Consider the following 17,610-nt stretch of genomic DNA (forward strand, 5'->3'; position numbering starts at 1 on the left):
ATTGTTTGAAGCTTTTTCAATCCATAGACCTTGAGGTGAAAGCATTTCTATTTGCTACCAAGTTTTCCAGGCTGTAGCTATAGAAGCAAATTTTCAAGTTGAGTAAGCAGCAAGAAAGTTATATTTATAGGCCTGGTGAGGTAATGGAGAAGAAATTATTCCCTTTGTAGGTCCTTGTCCAAATCATGGTTCTTCCAGATGGACAAGTAAGAAGTGCCTTCTTTCTCTGTGCTGCACCTGACAAGCAGGAATGCTGCTCACACAAGGACTGAACTTGGAATGGTGGCAATATTGTTGAAAAAATTGATCTTGGCTTCTCTCTTCTATAGGCTCAAAATGATCAGAGCTTTCAACATCCCCATCAGTGTTTACCTGTCAGTAGCAGGAGTTAGAGCCTCCTGCTGTATTCTCATCATTAACTCAATTCTGTTTCCTGGATCAAAAGAGGCTCCAGTGAGTTGAGCCGCAGCAGTTGATAAAGTTTCAGGGCCATGCTGAACAGAGCTCAGCCCAGTTTGGTCAAACTTTTAGAAATCAGTTCTGGCTCTTGAACTGCTTGGTGCCAAGTGTCCCCAAGTCACACCTCACTGTCCTTTTCCACACACACACCCAACCCAGACACACACGTCCAAGCTCAGCTGGGCCTTTCTGGCACTCATCATTCACATGGAACTCCTGAGCTCCTCTGTCCTAAGGGGCTGAGTCCTTCAGGCTTCCTATTCACTCCTAAGTCAATGGAGAAGATCTTTGTGAAGTGAACCATCTCCCTCCCTGTACAACCTCTTTAAGCTCCGTTTTTGGTTTGCAGGTGTTTTTTTTATCTCTGAGATGTAAATGAATTTCCAAGATAATCCTCTCCTTTCCATGTAGGGTTATGAGGCTAGAAAACCATAGCACTGCTATTCTCTTGATACTCCATTTTCCCATTTTACTTGGCATATTTTGCCTTACAAAATATCAGCTCTCAAAAAGGCACCAACTGTTCATCAGCAGTGAAGTCTATCAGAACAGCAGACTGAACTGCTTGAAATTTAGGACTAAACAACTTAAGCAAATTATATATTTGTAAAACCTGCTTAGCAAGGAATCCATTCTTACTGCAGCACAGGAAATTTACTCAAAGGGAAAAATTTGCACAGAACATTTAATATAAGAAGCTAAAAGGGCAGTGAGTTTCAGGTTTAAATTTACATAGAAAAATCACACCAAATTGGATTTCTTTTAGCTGAAATGCACATTAGTATCTAAGTAATAATGCCCTGAGACAGAATACAGCAATGATTAGTTCATAAGTTATTACAATAATTCTAAGTTCCCTGACTAAAAATTACAACACTGTTAACCTCTTAATGGGGCCTACATATTCTACCAAGTAAACAAACTGGGAAAACAATATTTTGCAGGAGGTGATTACAAAAATTATTTTTCTGAAATGGAAGGAAAGAAATAGACTGGAAAAGCATTAAATTTAATGACTGAATTGATCTATGATGTCCTGGGGTCCACCAAAAGATACCACAACCCACAACAAACTGATATTACAATAATTTATACACATATAGAAAAACTAAGGAACTAAGTAATATGCACATATTTGGATTCCCATGTAAAGACAGACAGAAGAAGATGCATCAAAGATAAGTTGAATGTTAAGTGAAGTGCTATTTTAAGATAATTATAAGTATACCTGACAAGGGGATACAGACCGAGTCAAAGTAAAATTAACATCCCAAATTCCCACAACTGAGAAAGTAATAACTATGCTCACATCTTAATGAATACTTTTTTGAATTTGAAATCAAGGGCACCTCTGCATCCATGGAGACTGAAGCTCAATAACTCTCCATACTCCTGAGATCCAAATCCTGATGAAGATTTCCTTCTCAGATTCAGCAGCATTAGAAGAAATTACCAATTACAGTTACTTTTTGCCAACATCTATACATCTATACTGAAGATTGGCACTTCCAGTGATCACCTCAGTTGCCTAAATCACCTCATACAGTAAACTGACTTATCAAAGCTCAGCTGGGTTTGACAGTCCTACTAAAAAAAATGTAGAAGTCAATCATTCCATTACCAGAATCAATGGAGAAGGAGATGACAGAATCATAGAACTTTATGGGTTGGAAGAGACCTTAAAGATCATCTCGTTCCATGGGCAGGGACACCTTCCACTAGACCAGATTGCTCAGAGCTCCATCCGTCCCGGCCTTGAACACTTGCAGGGATGGGCACCCACAGCTTCTCTGGGCAACCTGTGCCAGAGCCTCACCACTCCCACAGTAAGAAACTTCCCTTAATAACCAATCTAAATCTCCTCTCTGTCATTTTGATCCATTCTCCCTTGTCCTGTCACTGCATGCTCTTGTGGAAAGTTTTCTCTGTCTTCCCTGGAGGTTCCTTTCAGGCACTGGAAGGTCAATTAGGCCACCCTGCAGCCTTCTCTTCTCCAGGCTGAACAATCCCAGTTCTCTCAGCCCTTCCCTATAAGAGAGATGATCCCTCTAATCATCCTGGTGGCCTTTTCTGGGCTTTTCCCATAGGTCCTTGTCCTTCTTGTGCCGGGGACCACAGAGGACTCAGGTGGGGCCTCACCAGAGCAGAGCAAAGGAACAGAATCCCCTCCCTCACCTGCTGCCCACGCTGCTGTTGATGCAGCCAAGGACACGTTTGGCATTCCAGACTGCAGAAAGATGGGCTGCTCCTGATATCTGACACTGAATTAATGTAACAATGGACCAAATTAATCTTCAGAGGATTTTACAGGAAAATCATTTACACCTACTTTGTCAACAACATTTTTGGAAAGCATGACTCAGCAAGTGACAGATTTCAATACAGCTCCTATTCATCATTTTTATGGGTCACTTTGCTGTGCAGATGCATGCACATAATATATGAGATGCCAATGATGGAAAACAGTTTGAATCAAATCAATAGATGTATTTACACCCCTTGGGTGATAGGACTATTTTGTGTGATGTAAATCCAGGCTGCATCTCTCAAAAACAGATATTTCTCTTTCTTTTCAGATGTCCTTTCTCCTTCAGAGACTGTCATATCTACAACAGCAGAAGAAAACACTTAAGGTCAGTATCACTCAATAAAAATCACTAGAAAGTGCAACATTTCCAAGTAAGAAATGTACTGTTCTTATATAATGAAGTCAAGAGAGATATTAGTGTCTACTGCATTTTCAAAGTCAGTTATGTCTGATGGAGTTGTAACATGCAAAGTCTTCTGCAAGCATGTCATCACACCGAGACACCTGCCCAAAATCAGCCTCAAAATATTGAAAATCAGCATTTTTGACCTTTCCTTTCATGCAAGTTAAGGAGATGCAAAATTTAGGATACTTTTAATTTCCAAATAGCTTCCGATATATCAAGTAGACAGTTTGCAAAACCTGTCTTTTTCAATAATTTCTCTCTATTCTAGGCTAAATCTTACTCTCAGAGATCTTCTTGAATGCAATTCAGGATAAATGTTTAAGTAAATCTGTGTCCCTTATTTACCACAGAACTGCACTATTATCCCTGGACTCTGCTGTGTACAGCACTTCAAGGTTTAGTTCCTGAACTAATTGTATCTGCCCATGTAATGCTACAACACCTAGCTGTAATTCTTTTCTGCTGGTCTCACTGATTTGTTTTCAAGTGCTACATAAAGTCACAATAATGCCATAAATTTACAAATCCAATATACTAGAACATACTTTGGAAGGCTTGGTGAGTACTGATGATTTCTGCATATTTATAAAGAAGTCAGTAACTGAAACCACAGAATTGCTTCCAGGAATTTACTCTACTCTAATTTAATTAGTCTATTAGTTTAATACTGGATAAATATTTAGATGCAACTGCCCTGGATTGAAAATTTGATGTGATGAGGTTAGAAATCTCTGACATGTAACTACAAATATGACAAAGTCCTTGTCAGTGAAATGCTGAATATCAGCTTGCTTAGAACTGACCAGAAAAAGGCAATGACCAGCACTGCCCATGCTCCAGTGCTTCAAAGACTTTCAGAAATACTTGGCAAAAATAAACTTAAAATCACCTATGAGAACCTAAGTCTAGAATAGCAGCAGGACTAATTATTACATTATTTTCACCAACTTTATGGACTCCTGCTAAATGTGGAAGCAAATATTCTGTGTGCCTCTACTCACAGCTCATGCTGGTATGAGCTAACTAAAAGTATTTCTTTACTTTAAAAGTAATACTTTTAAAGTATTAAACTGCAATATTATCTAATTTTACTGAAATTTATGACCATACTAATTATGTAACTTACATCTCAGCTACACCACCTACCATCAAGTTACTCAATCAGTGGAGGTAAAATCCTAATTAATTTTACTGTCTTAGATCTTCCACCTACAGTGACTCTCTCATTCTGTAGGTCTAAAAATCGATTTTTAAAGAAGTATTTCTTCACAATTGAAAAGACTGATACCATCATTATCACTGGGACAAAATATGTAGAGGTAGAGATAATTCTAATAGAAAGCTGAAATTGTCAGGGTTTCTGCTGAGAAAAACTTTTTCTCCTGAATTTACTAGTAGTAAAATTCCTCGGGTAAAATCTTTCTCTCCTAGATTTTAGACACTTGATTTTCTTTAATCCAACTTTTATTTTTGGCATATCTATGCAGTCTCAGGAGCCAGACAGTGTTATAATATGAAGAGAAGTTCTTAAATGTTCACAGCTTTTCTGAGAAAATAATTATATATAAATCAAAAGGAACAATCTCTATAAGAGTTATCTCATTTTCTGTTCTGTACTATGACTCGTAAGATCAGATAAACTTTCAAAAAAGCCTCATTGCTAGTTGTTGCTCCAAGAAAAGTTAACTTTTAAGCCCCTGAGGTTTGCTCACAGATTACTGTCTCACATGAAACAATAAATTCTGCATTATAAATATTGACTTCAATGTGTGACGTGCTAGAGGTATCTGCAGTTTGTCCTACACATTCCCTTAGCAGTTACTCTACAAAAGCAATACAAACTCACTATATCACAAGCAATGCTTATTAATAATATTAACATCTACATATATTCTTATTGATGTTATCTGTTACTAGAACCTCTTAAAAAGCAAAAATTAGAGCAGCCTGAAGCAAGGCCTACACTTGCATTTCCCTGGGTCTGTGCAATCTGACTACTTCTGCTGTCAATCAGAAAGAAGCCTCTCTGTCTGTATGGGGAAGATGTTGAAGAAAATAATATATATAATCATGAATCCATAACTCATAGACTGATTTCTCCACATTTCTGTCTGCTCAGTTTTGACCACCTGGCAGATCACTTTGTGAGGGAAAGAATTGCTACTACAGTCACCTGAAATATACTTTTATTTTGGCTTATCAACATATTTGTACATTAGCCATTATTTCATCCTTTAACTTTTATACAGTAAAAGCTATCTCCTGAGGTTGCAGCTTCAAAACATGGATAAGTATCAATGAAATGCTTTTCAATTGTTATACTCATCCTACAGTCACTGTGTCATTCTGCTGTGTAGGGCTCACACAGACCAGATCTACTGCATTCATTTTTCTAGACCGCCAAAACCAAGAAGATTTGAAGGTTGGGATCAGTAATGGGAATACCCTGATTCTGCTTAGATCTGCATGTGAACAGCAACACTGTGCCAGTGATGTTTTAAAAGCACCACAAAGGACTCAGAAGCAGCGTGGGAGGTGGTCTGGGAGCCTTCACAAACAGCAACAGCAGCACAAGTTTCAACTCCCAAGAACGAGTCTTGTGGAAGTGTGGGTGGGCAACATGTTTCAGAGATACACTGCCAACTTTGGGGTACTCATGTGGTTCTAAAGGACTTGAGAGAGAGAGGAAAAAAAAGACAGATTCGGCAGATAAAAGATAAAAGTATTGTCTCCACACTTATGAGGAAACCAAACTCAATCCCTTGCAGGCTTTGGTTTTATTAAAGCAGAAACTAATAATTCACTGCTCGAAACAGACCTTCCCCTCTGGCTTATCTCCTGCTGTACTAGATCCTGCTTGCAGCTCACATATTAGATATTTCCTCTCAAGACAGAAAATACTATTTTTCAAGTACATGGATGGATTAAAAAGTCTCTTGACATAGTGAACTAGTGATGTACACTTAGAATTTTCTCCATGAAATAGACAACTGCTAATAAGTGCTTAAAGCAATAAAGAACAAACCTTACATCAAAATTCCAGAATCACCTTCCATCTTGACCTCTACATTTAACCTGAATAAATCCATTAGAATATTTGCAAGGCAAAGTAACTACTGCAGTTCATTTTTCTAAACAATTTGAGATAATGGATCTGAATTTATCAACTTAAATTCAGATTTTAGGTTGATAAACCTAATACCTAAATAATTGTAACAGTATTACAGAGGCGTAATACTGTTACAATTTAGGAAATTGTAATTTCCTGTAATACTGTTACAATTTAGGAAATAAAAGTAAACAACAAAGTAAAATACAGTAACTAAAGTTGTAATTGTAAATTGTAATAATGTTTAAATGGTTGGAGATAATAATAATTACCAATTGACAAAATTGATAAAATTAAAATTATAAATATGGTTGTTTTCTCTGCATTTAGAACTAAAAATATGTGCCAATGTACAAACGACTCATAGTAACTGAAAGTGTTATTTAATTAATGAATAATGAACATTAAATAAATTTTAATTTGACTTGAAACTTTTTGCTTTCACAGATGGTTCCTTTGAACAGTTAAAATTTTTTGTAAATTATCCTTTCTAAATCCCAGAGAAATATAAAAATTATTACTGAGTAAATATTCACTATCTCCTTCCATGTAAAATGAGAATTGTTAATTTTTTCTCCCCATTTCTCTAAAATAGCTTTAGCTGGAATATTTTCAGTAGAAATATTTGCTGCAGGGAATCAATTTTATGGCCTTCAGGTTAGTTATTTTTATACAAATAGGTCTGCAGATTCAACTGAGGTCGTCTCTATGATCCCTGAGACTTTAGCTTTTCTTTAGTCTTCTAAGATTTCAGTTAGAATGATTTTCATCTGCCTTAACACCAGGAATTCAAATGAAGAAGCAAATTCATTTTTCCAAGGCTGGAGAAAAGTGTTCAGACAGTAAGAGACACTGGGCCCTCCTTTCTGCTGAGGGTGATGACTTGAGCAAGTGTCAGAGATTGTCACATTTACACAGTCATTCCTTATGCTGATTTAAACAGAAAAGTCTTGATTGCTTTCTCAGTAGACCAAACCACCTAAAATAGGTAGGGCTGTAGCCTAAAGTCAAAACATCCAGTAAAAACTGTATAATTTAAACCAAGTAATTCCTGACTTAATGGCATTTTTCAAACTTCAACACAGCACCTGTTTTCAAACCAAATTCTCACTCACCTATCTTTATGTACCTATTTGAAGTTCCTGACTCAGATGTTATGGATATTTGTGCATGTGCATTAACTTGCTGCTCATTGCAACGATCTAATTTAATTATCCACGGCTGTTTTAGAAGCTGTGCATACTGTCCATAGAAATCCAGCAGAAAAGAAAAACTAGCTGCTTTAGCCCATGTTCTAGAGATGCAGAAAAATTTTATTTGATAAAATGTTATTTGATTTGAATAAAAAAATACTTGCTATATTTGCTATTATAAAATATTATTTGACTTTCACTCCAGAATTTTTAAGTAGTATTCTGAGCATGGGAACACAGAAACACTATTTTAGAGAAGCAAGGATATTTGTACATTTTTTTGGAGCAGTAGTACCCCTGCTTAACACTCTTAAAGGTAGAGCTTTCTGTTATACAGATGGACAACCTTCATAGGAATTGAACAAATAATAAAGACCCCTTCCTCCTATTCCTTCATCTTACACAAGGAAAACAGAGATTTCTCACCAAGTCACATTTAATCACTGTGGGGGAAAACAGTGCAGTAGCACCAGTTTTCCTGCCAGCTCTGAAGAATGACAGGACAGGTTTAAAGGTCAGACTTCTGCAGAAAAAATCACAGAAGGTCACTTTTAAGAGCCTCCAAACATAGTTGGAAAATTTACACTTAACTACATCTTTTAGACAAATTCTCACTGTTCTCTTTCATGTTCCTCTCACTGTTATTTATTTTAAAAACAAAAACAAAAACCAAAACCATCAAAAAGCAAACCCAAACAGAAACATAAACAATACCCCACCCAAATCTAAGAGTGTACATACAACCACGTTTTGTCTTGAGCCAAAAACCTAGCATAAGTTCATAGCCTTGACAGAATAACAGAGAACAGAGTTCAAACATTACATTTTCCTTTCAATAATGCTACTTTACTACCTAGTTCAATCTGTACTCCAGGCCATCAGTGAGCAAATTTTTCTTAAAAAGAACTTTTTCCATAGACTTGCTGTGTGTAATGGTTGAGAAAAAAACCCTCTTGTTTTGATTGCTAAGCCCCAGGGGAGCAACAGCAGTTACGGACTAAGGGAATTGGTAGTTTCGTTGTTCAGGGCCATTCTCTTTTTTCACATAACAGTTATTTTTCATAGATATGACCACTTGTTCAGATGAAACATCCCCTCTAATTATTTGGTTTAGATCTAACCTCACATTTTTGTTCCATGGCAGTTGGTGACAGCTCAGATGTCATTTTGTGATCTACATTAGCTCCCTGCTCTTATATCAAAGAACTGATTATTCATCTGTAGGAACAAGAGGAGGGGGGTGGCAGCTGCTAAATATTTATCAAAAAAAAAAAAAAAAATCACTCACATTTTTATACTTCTAATGATTTTCCCTTGTTTTTTAATTTATTTTTTTAATGAGCTATACCAATATGTTCTGGTCTCAGTTATTTGCCTAACTGCTTTTAGTTAGAGTGATTAATAGTTACTACCTTCTCAAATTTGTTTTCCCTCCCACCAACCATGTTGCCATGGTTCTTTTTACACTACCAACTGTCATGAAAGCATATGAAAGAAATTAAAAAATTTTAAGGCATGATTCGTAACTTCTGGTTACTCAGTTTCTGAGAACATGATCCAAGTTTGAGCCATATATGACAATATTCAGACTACACTTTTGCTTAGGATTTATGAAAAATTAATGTACCACAGCTATGAAAACAGGGTATTACTGTCTTCAACCGCCAAGTTACATAATTACAAAACATTCTTAATTATACACTTTTTACTTTTAAATAAACAATGAAAAACTTAATATGGGAGACACTGACACATAATTTAGATTCTAAGTTGGTTTTGCTCTAACACTAGTGACACTTGTAACAAGATCTCTGCATTATACCTGTTAATTGACATAATACAGTTCCCACAAGATACAAACTCCTGCTAGAATAAACACAATGCATTGTTTTTTGACAGGATGGGTTACTCAGATTTGGGTGCTGTGATCTGTCCATGTCAGCTGGCAGTGAGACACAGAAGGAGACAGAGCAGAGCAGTGGGAGGACTCAGCCTCCACACTGTGCAATGCCATCCATGTTTCGCTTATGAGTGGTTCTGTTTCACCCCCATGAAGTTAAATATCCATCAGTGGTTGAAGAACATCAGATGAGCACAAGGAAGATATTCTCCAGTTAAATTATACCCAAAACAGATGAATTTCATCCACTCCAGGACTGCTGTGTGATACAGATGAAGGAGTGATAAGTGAGGGCAATCAGGAGAGACAGCCTAAAAACACACTATTTCTGTGTACTGAGAGTTTAACACCAGTGCAAATTTTCTTATGCATTCCCTTCAAGTAATTAAACAGAAGAAGGAAAGGTGCTGGAAAGAGACATGGCCTGGGGAAATTTAACACATATTTTCTGAGATTTCTTACTGTTGTGACTCTCTGTAAAACAACTATAGGTTTAAAACAGAATGTCATCTCCCACTCATAGGTTCTACTTCTGCAGTCCCCAAAGCATGTTTCCCAGGTTCTAAAGATCTGCCAAGGCTTTTGTGGGGAACTATTCCTTGAGTCAATAAATACTATGAGAAGAAATACATCACAGAGTTGGCAAGGGTGATACTTCTGATCTACAACTTACAAATAAATAAAGATTTCCCTTAGAAGGCAAATTTATTTCTGTATGAGAAGAGTTGGAGGAGTATCACAGAATTGTTTGGGTTGGAGAAAACATTAAAGAGCACCTCATTCCAACCCCCCTGCCTTGATCAAGGACACCTTCCACTAGACCAGGCTGCTCAAACCCCATCCAGCCTGGCCTTGGACAATTCCTGGGATGGGGCAGCCACAGCTTCTCTGGGCAACCTGTGCCAGGGCCTCACCACCCTCACAGGAAAGAATCCTTTCCTTACATCTGATCTAGACCTACTCTCTTTCAGTTTACAGTCATTGCCCCTTGACTAACCACTACATGTCCTTGTCCTAAGTCCCTCTCCAGCTCTCTTGTACCTCCCTTTAGGTACTGGAAGGCTGCTCAAGCTCCAACTCTCTCTGTCCTCACAAGGAAGGTGCTCAGCCCTTCTGTGGACTCTTTCCAACATGTTCATATTCTTCCTATTTTGGGGACCCCAGAGCTGGAGCCAGCACTGCAGGTGGGGTCTCACCAGAGCAGAGCAGAGAGGCAGAATCCCCTCCCTCACCTGCTGCCCACGTTGCTCTTGATGCAGCCCAGGACACGTTTGGCTTTGTGGGCTGCAGATGCTCACAGCTGGGTCTCATGCATCAACATCCCCAAGTCTTCTCCTCAGAGCTGCTCTCAATCTGTGTATTTGTGCTTGGGGGTGCCCTGAGCCCAGTGCAGGAACTTGCTCTTGGCCTTCTGAACTTGATGAGATTTGTGGAGGCAATTTTTAGAATTCAAAATTAATTTGAAAAGCTGTCAGCTACTAAAGAACAGCAGTTTAGATGGCTATCTAAATGTCACTAACAGAGTAAAACCCACAGAACTACTAAAATATACTTTAGAATTTTTAAAAAATAAAATATACATTTGAAAATACACTTCTGCATCCTATACCACCCACACTCTTACAAGTTTCTCCCTTTGCTTTTGTGATTTTTTAGACTGCCAATGGCTGGTCTACACAAGACAAAATTAAATAAAAATATATTAATACTTTCATAAGAGAAAAATGAATAAATTCCCGACCAGACTGTGATCACAGAGCATACTTTCTCCCTTTTTCCCTGAACTACTTTTCAGCTGATCTCTTTTAACAAACTTGATGATCTTTGTCAGGGTGAAATGAAACTTGAACTTTGCATCGGTGGAAGGAAAGCCAAAGCTGACAAGTCTCCAAAATCAGTCTCCCTTACATCATGTAGCTCAAAACAGAATGATTTTCTAAAATTATAGAATAGAAATGACCCCTCACAAACCTGCAATTTGTTTACTGTAATTAATTCCAGGACAGTGCTACAGAAATGTTTCTACATGTAGCAAAACTGATGGAGTATTTAATGAGTGTGGGGAAATGTTCTTTACAGGTGAGCAGTTCCAATTGCCCAAATTGGTTATCCAGGTGGATTGAAAGACAAAGTACACTAAAAAAAAGACAAATATTCTTAGAATTTAGATTGGTTTCTTTCATTATGACAGCTGGCAAAAAAGGAGGTTGAACCTGGGCAGTGACTGTTGAAGTTGTAAGGTAAAGTTGGGGATGTTCATTATAAGCAGCACTAGGACTGATTTGCTTATTTCAATATTTCCAACACTAGATAATATCCCTCCTCTGAAATATATGTTTATCCTTGACACACTTGTAAAGGTTCCCATGTTTACTAAGCCTTAGCAATCATTCACAGCTGGACTGCATCCTTACAACCTTTCCAGGATTCACTATCTATTTTCTCTTAATATATACAGAACTTAGAAAGTAAATCTGTAGATGGATACTCTCCCTCCATTTCAGTTGGGGTTTTCTTATTTCTCCAATGGTTGAGTACTGATTTCAGAGCATTCAGAGCTTGGATTAAAAAAAATATCCAGATCAACAGGCTTAAAAAAATAATTCATTTTAAATGAGAATCAGAAATAATGACTAATCTGTCCAAGTTGGAAAAAAACCCTAGCCAAACATGAGAACACCCAGCCTTCCCCTCTTTAACCCAAAAAAAACAAACCATCACCACTAAATACCCCCACCACCAAAGAAACCAACAAACCACAACAAAAACAAAACAAAAACACAAACCCCAAAAACCTGGAGAAGAAAAGATAAATAAATCTATCTTCAATAAGTTTAACTGAACACTGAAAAAACAGACTTGGAAATAGAAGCATGTGGAATTATCACAAGGAACGTTAAATTCAATATTTTATTCTGCTATTTGCAAAGTAATGGCATCAAGCATTTAGCCAGCACAGGAGATACCATGATGTACTCACGACCAGGGAGAAAAAGGAAGTGAGACTCCTTCTCTCTCCCAAAACTTTTAAACATACCATTTTAAACAGTACTAGCACTATTAAGAGCCAAGTTTGTGGCAATTTTTCCTTTTTTACTATCATTTTCCATACACAGAAAATGAGATTACAGTATTTTTCTTACTCAAATGCTGTATTGAGCTTTAAAACATTCTATTATACCAAACAACTTGTGATGGGCATTCTATTGACCACATGGACCAAAAAAATAAAATCTTATCCAATTTAGAGACAGGTATACCTCAAAATGGGTGAACAACTGTGTTTCTATGTAAAAAATTAAGAAGAAACTATTATATTTTAATTTATTTCCTTTACTTCCTTTAATTTACGGTTCAGTTCTTAGGAGGTCTTCATTGAAATCCATTTCATAGGCTCATAGGATATGCTGAGTTGGAAGGGACCAATGAGGATTATCGAGTCCAACTCCTGGCCCTGCACAGGACATCCCAAGAGTCACCCCATGTGCCTGAGGGCATTGTCCCAGCACTTGCTGAGCTCTGCCAGGCTGTGAGCACTGTCCTGGGGAGCCTGTGCCAGTGCCCAGCCAGAAACTCATACTGCCTGCTGAGGAGTAAGGACTACAGTAGGATTTGACTCTAAATTTCCAGTTAGATAACTTCTTCTATGCAAACAAGTGTATTTCTTTTACTGATATACAGTAATTAAAATAATTGAAATTAGATTAGAGACTAAAATTAATGACCTTTTCAATACAGCTTATGGCTTTCAATATTGACTTACTCAATATTTTTATTTCCATAAACACCTTAATCATAATCAGGTTAATAGCAAAGTACAAGCTTAAAGTATTTCGGCTATAGCAGGTCAAAATAATTTTAAAAAAACTTGGGCAGCATAAAACTGGGCTTGATTCATTTAACTAGTCAATCTCCACTTCGAATTTTAGGCTGAGAGAAAAAACACATCCATAAATGATATGTAGTGAGATGGGTATCAACAATGTAGAAATGCACACTTAAAATATTTTATTAAAAACTTGAGTTAAACCAAATTATCTTTAAGTCTTTCAGATACATATCTGGAGATTCACTTTGATATTGAAATTTTCACCTTAAGGATGTCAAGACATGGAAGTAACAAAGCAAACTAACGGTAAATGTAACTGGAAAATCCTATGTTGTTCCAACTCAAGATCATTGATCTAATCAGAACTAAGCATTATGCAAAAGATAGATGAAAGTACATGCAATAATACTTACCACAGGAAATTCAGAGCTACTTAAACAAGGATGGCAGCACAATGCATGAGTTTGGGGTGTGGGCACTAGAGACCTAACCATGGTATTTCTTTTTAGCTGATTTTATGCACTGAAAACAGAAGACAGCAAATCTATGCTGACACCAAGATGAGAGCTACAGACAATTTCATGGTGCTACCAGATAGGACTCCTTGTTTCTTCAGAGTTCTCTGCACTCTTCAACAGAGGAGCAGCATCAGCTGATGGCCAGTGCCTCAGGCCATCCATCAGGGCCAGAACATTCACAGAATCAGAAACTCAGCCTGAATCCTGACACTTCCCACCTCTCCTTTCCACATGGTGGGAGCTGTCACCCAGGCATTGCATTTCAGACAGATGCCCATGTATGAAGTGCAAAAGGCTGAGTCAACCTAAAGCATTTCCAAACCTCGAACCTCGAACCCAAAACTGGAATCTGCAAGCAAATGTACTCATTGAATATAACAGGACATGTGCCAAGATGATCCCACACTGTCCACTGTTCCTGGGGTGCCCCCTCAGCTCCCTGGGCCCACCCTCATTGCCTGCAGGCTGGTGGTCACCGTGGCCACCATCAAGAACAGCAAGATGCTACACCTGGCTCATCCAGCATCTCCGTGCTGCCAGCTTTACCTCTGCTGTAGCCAATTTTGGATGTTTCAGAAGTCTGATCACTTGTGTAAGACAGAACAGTGCTTCTGACATGCTGAGGATAAATGTGAATTGCATTTAATGATGAGATTCAGCTATAACTACCATACAAAAGCAGTGTTATTAGTATTTTAAATTAAATATTGCTAATCCTCTTCGTACCAAGGGCCAGGAAGGAAGAAGACTCTAAGGTCAAACAGAGATCAATGTATTCATTAAATCTGACTCACTGATGTAGCAAATGTACCAGGTGTCTATGCTTTTTAAATATTTATCAGATTTTGAAGCAATTTCAAGCTCTCACCTTCACAAGACTTTGTCTATCATTTTCACTAGTAAGATCTTCCAGTGTTTTATTGTTCTCATTACTGGGACATTCCATGCAAGATTAAATAAATCTCAGCTGTATGTTTTTGGCCATTAGCTCTTGATGCACATTGGTCAGCAAAGGTGAGACATCATCAGTAAATATTCTTTAGCGAATGATCACATTTCTTCTCCATTTTTTCTTTGGCAAACTAAGTTGATTGAGCTATTTAACATTCATATGACAAGGCTTGCTCTTCCAGTCCCTCATGCTTTCGGGAGATTTCTTTGATTTTCTTCCAGTATTTCAAAATAATTTTTAACCTTCAAGAACCAGATGTGTGCACATTCTAATAAAAGTACCACCAGCATTATTTGCTTTCTGTTCATGTCTGACCATTCTTCAGCAGTCAAGGACTGCATTGGTTCTCTTTCCTGGTGTCACACTGACAGTTCTACTGAGACATTAGCTTGGATAATCCCCTTCCCTTACATTAGAGACAGAAAGCTCCCACACTCCAAAATTAAGTTCCTGGCACGTAACCAGTAAATTCAGTAATCACAATTCCATAACAGTAACTACATGTTATTATTTGCTAGTCAGAAATATTCATACCATCTTCCAAATTTATCAATTTAAAAAAATTATTACATTTTTCATAGAGATCTGAAGAAGAGATATATCTACTTCTTTACCTCCTTCATCTTCCTTTAAAGGAAATATCCAACTTTTAAGGTCAATCATTTCAGTGCTGTGAACATCACAGAAATATTTTGTACTTTAATATTTTTTTCAAGTTTTCACATTGAATTTGATTAAAATTTATAGGTTTAGTTCAAATGCACCTTGAGAATTTCTCATACAATTGGAGCCAAAAGTGTACTTCAAATCTAGTTTTCCTTTTTACCACTTCAGAGAATTTTCAGATTATAAAATGATACAAGGCAATGCAAGATCCTGTGGGACAAAAACCTACACCACTCTTTTCAAGGTGTCAAATCACAAACTCTTTTAGTCCAGCTTTAATGTTTCTTCCTAGCAGCAGACACATCCCAGCATACTCATCCAACACCAAGACTTTGAAAACATCAGTGTCTGTGTCTCTTCCCTACAGAGGTTCACAGTCAGGACACTGAAATTCAAGGAAAGAAGAGCAAACCTGAAGTCATATATGGACAATGATATTTAAATATTTTAAAAGTGCTTACTGGTTTAGATTTTTGCCCCCCCTTTGAATACATGTAAAATCAACTGAGGAGACTCTTCTCCATTCCCAGCATCTGTGACAAGAAGAGGTAATCCCCTAGCACTTCCATCACATATTTTTACTTGCAAAAATGTTCCTGCAGAAAAATACCATTCCAGTCATTTCTACTCATACAATCCATTACCAGCACCCATTATTACAATGCATGCAGAAAGGAGGATGTCTAAACAATAAAGCAAAAAATCAATTTCCAGAAGTTGTGAAAAATATTAGCTGTGAAAACAAACACCTTACAAAATGATAATTCAAAGACACAAAAAATTACAAATCAGTAGGAAACAAAAACACTATTTATTAAACAAACATACTAAAAATAATTTTATCTTTACATAGTTAAGTGACTTATAGGATACTTATTTAATATGATGCAATTGTTATTCCAGTATGACCAATATAATTTAATTTTTTTAAGAGCAACAGTATGTATTCATTTAGTAATAAGAACATGATTAAATATATCCCAATGATTAAAGAAATTTAAATGACAATAATAACTTGGCATGCATTAAAAAGGGAAGTACCAAAAGTGAGATATTCTGTTGTGGACAACAGATATACTGAAGTTTTTGAGAATTCAGTCTTATTTGAGATCCAAAATTAAAAGCAGATGTCAGAAGAATAAAAGTGTAATTTTATCAACTGGACAAAGAAGATATTTTTATTCAAGCATTTATTTTAGTTCATATCACTGAGCTTAAAAGAGATATTAATCAGTACTGAACTTTATTACTCAAAAAATGATTGTATGTTCACTTAATAAAATTGATTAATCCTCTGTGAAAGCAGCCAGAACAACAATAAAAATTAAATTTTTCTTCTAATGCAGTAGAACAAAATGAGACATTTAGAGTGATCTTACCAGAGCTCTGCAGTCCACATCTATCGTCTTTTCTGCTGCTGCAGGTGTGCTGTAAATCTTCAAGGAGAACCACACTTTGCAATTTGTAGAACTTTCTCCTATGTTAGAAAAACAAAAATGCCTTGCAAATTATCCTGAGGTGATCAATCCTAGCAGCCTTCAGATCAATGAGAACTTTGAACTTTTAGCAGGAATGCCACTCACTGTTCATGCTGAGACAAAGCAAATCCTGAACTGATTTAGTCACTGTGAACAAATTATATTACCTAATCCCTTCTTGTCAGGATTCAAAATAGTAAATTTATATATGCACTAATGGAAATAGCAGTTTGGCAAATTAACTTCCTAGATTATCACATTGTCTCTGGGTTTTAAATATCACTGATTTGTAACAAAAACTTCAGAGAAAACTGACAGTACTTTTGCAATTTTATATCAGGAAATCAAAATTGGTTCCTCTCACACAGCAGTTTTTGTATCTAGCATTTTCCTGGTTTTAGAACACACTCGTGAATGTTAATAAAATTATCTCATCAATCTCGTTCAGGTAGATGAAACAAATTTAGCCTGAAATCTCTACCATAAGGCCTGATTTTCACAGCACAAATATTTCATGTGGTAGTATTTTTTCATCTATAAAGAGTTGTTCAGCAGTTTTTAATAATACCCACCCAAGAACTACTTGCACTATTCCTGTTTGTCAGTATATTTTATGAGATGAAAATAGCCTTAATCCTCCTACTAGCACTTTCCTGAATTATATACTAGAGAGCTCCATTAGCACTCCTGTTTTACTACAGCATTAGTCTTGGGAGCCCCTCCTGGTTTTCTCCTCTGCTGTGCCCCTCGTTCATCTCAGAGTCACCATCTTCCTTGCTGCAGTTCCTTATT

General features: G+C 36.9%; 1 protein-coding gene across 1 annotated transcript in view; it reads right to left on the bottom strand.

The window, feature by feature from the left end:
* The window catches only part of CFAP47 (cilia and flagella associated protein 47), a 268,440-nt gene that overhangs the window by 93,759 nt on the left and 157,071 nt on the right, over positions 1-17,610 (bottom strand). Inside the window, exon 51 of the mRNA XM_077781662.1 lies at positions 16,720-16,817. Within this exon, the coding sequence (XP_077637788.1) occupies positions 16,720-16,817 (98 nt within the window). The remainder of the gene's footprint in view (positions 1-16,719; positions 16,818-17,610) is intronic.

The sequence above is a fragment of the Lonchura striata genome, chromosome 2, assembly GCF_046129695.1.
Source record: "Lonchura striata isolate bLonStr1 chromosome 2, bLonStr1.mat, whole genome shotgun sequence".
Lineage (NCBI taxonomy): Eukaryota > Metazoa > Chordata > Aves > Passeriformes > Estrildidae > Lonchura > Lonchura striata.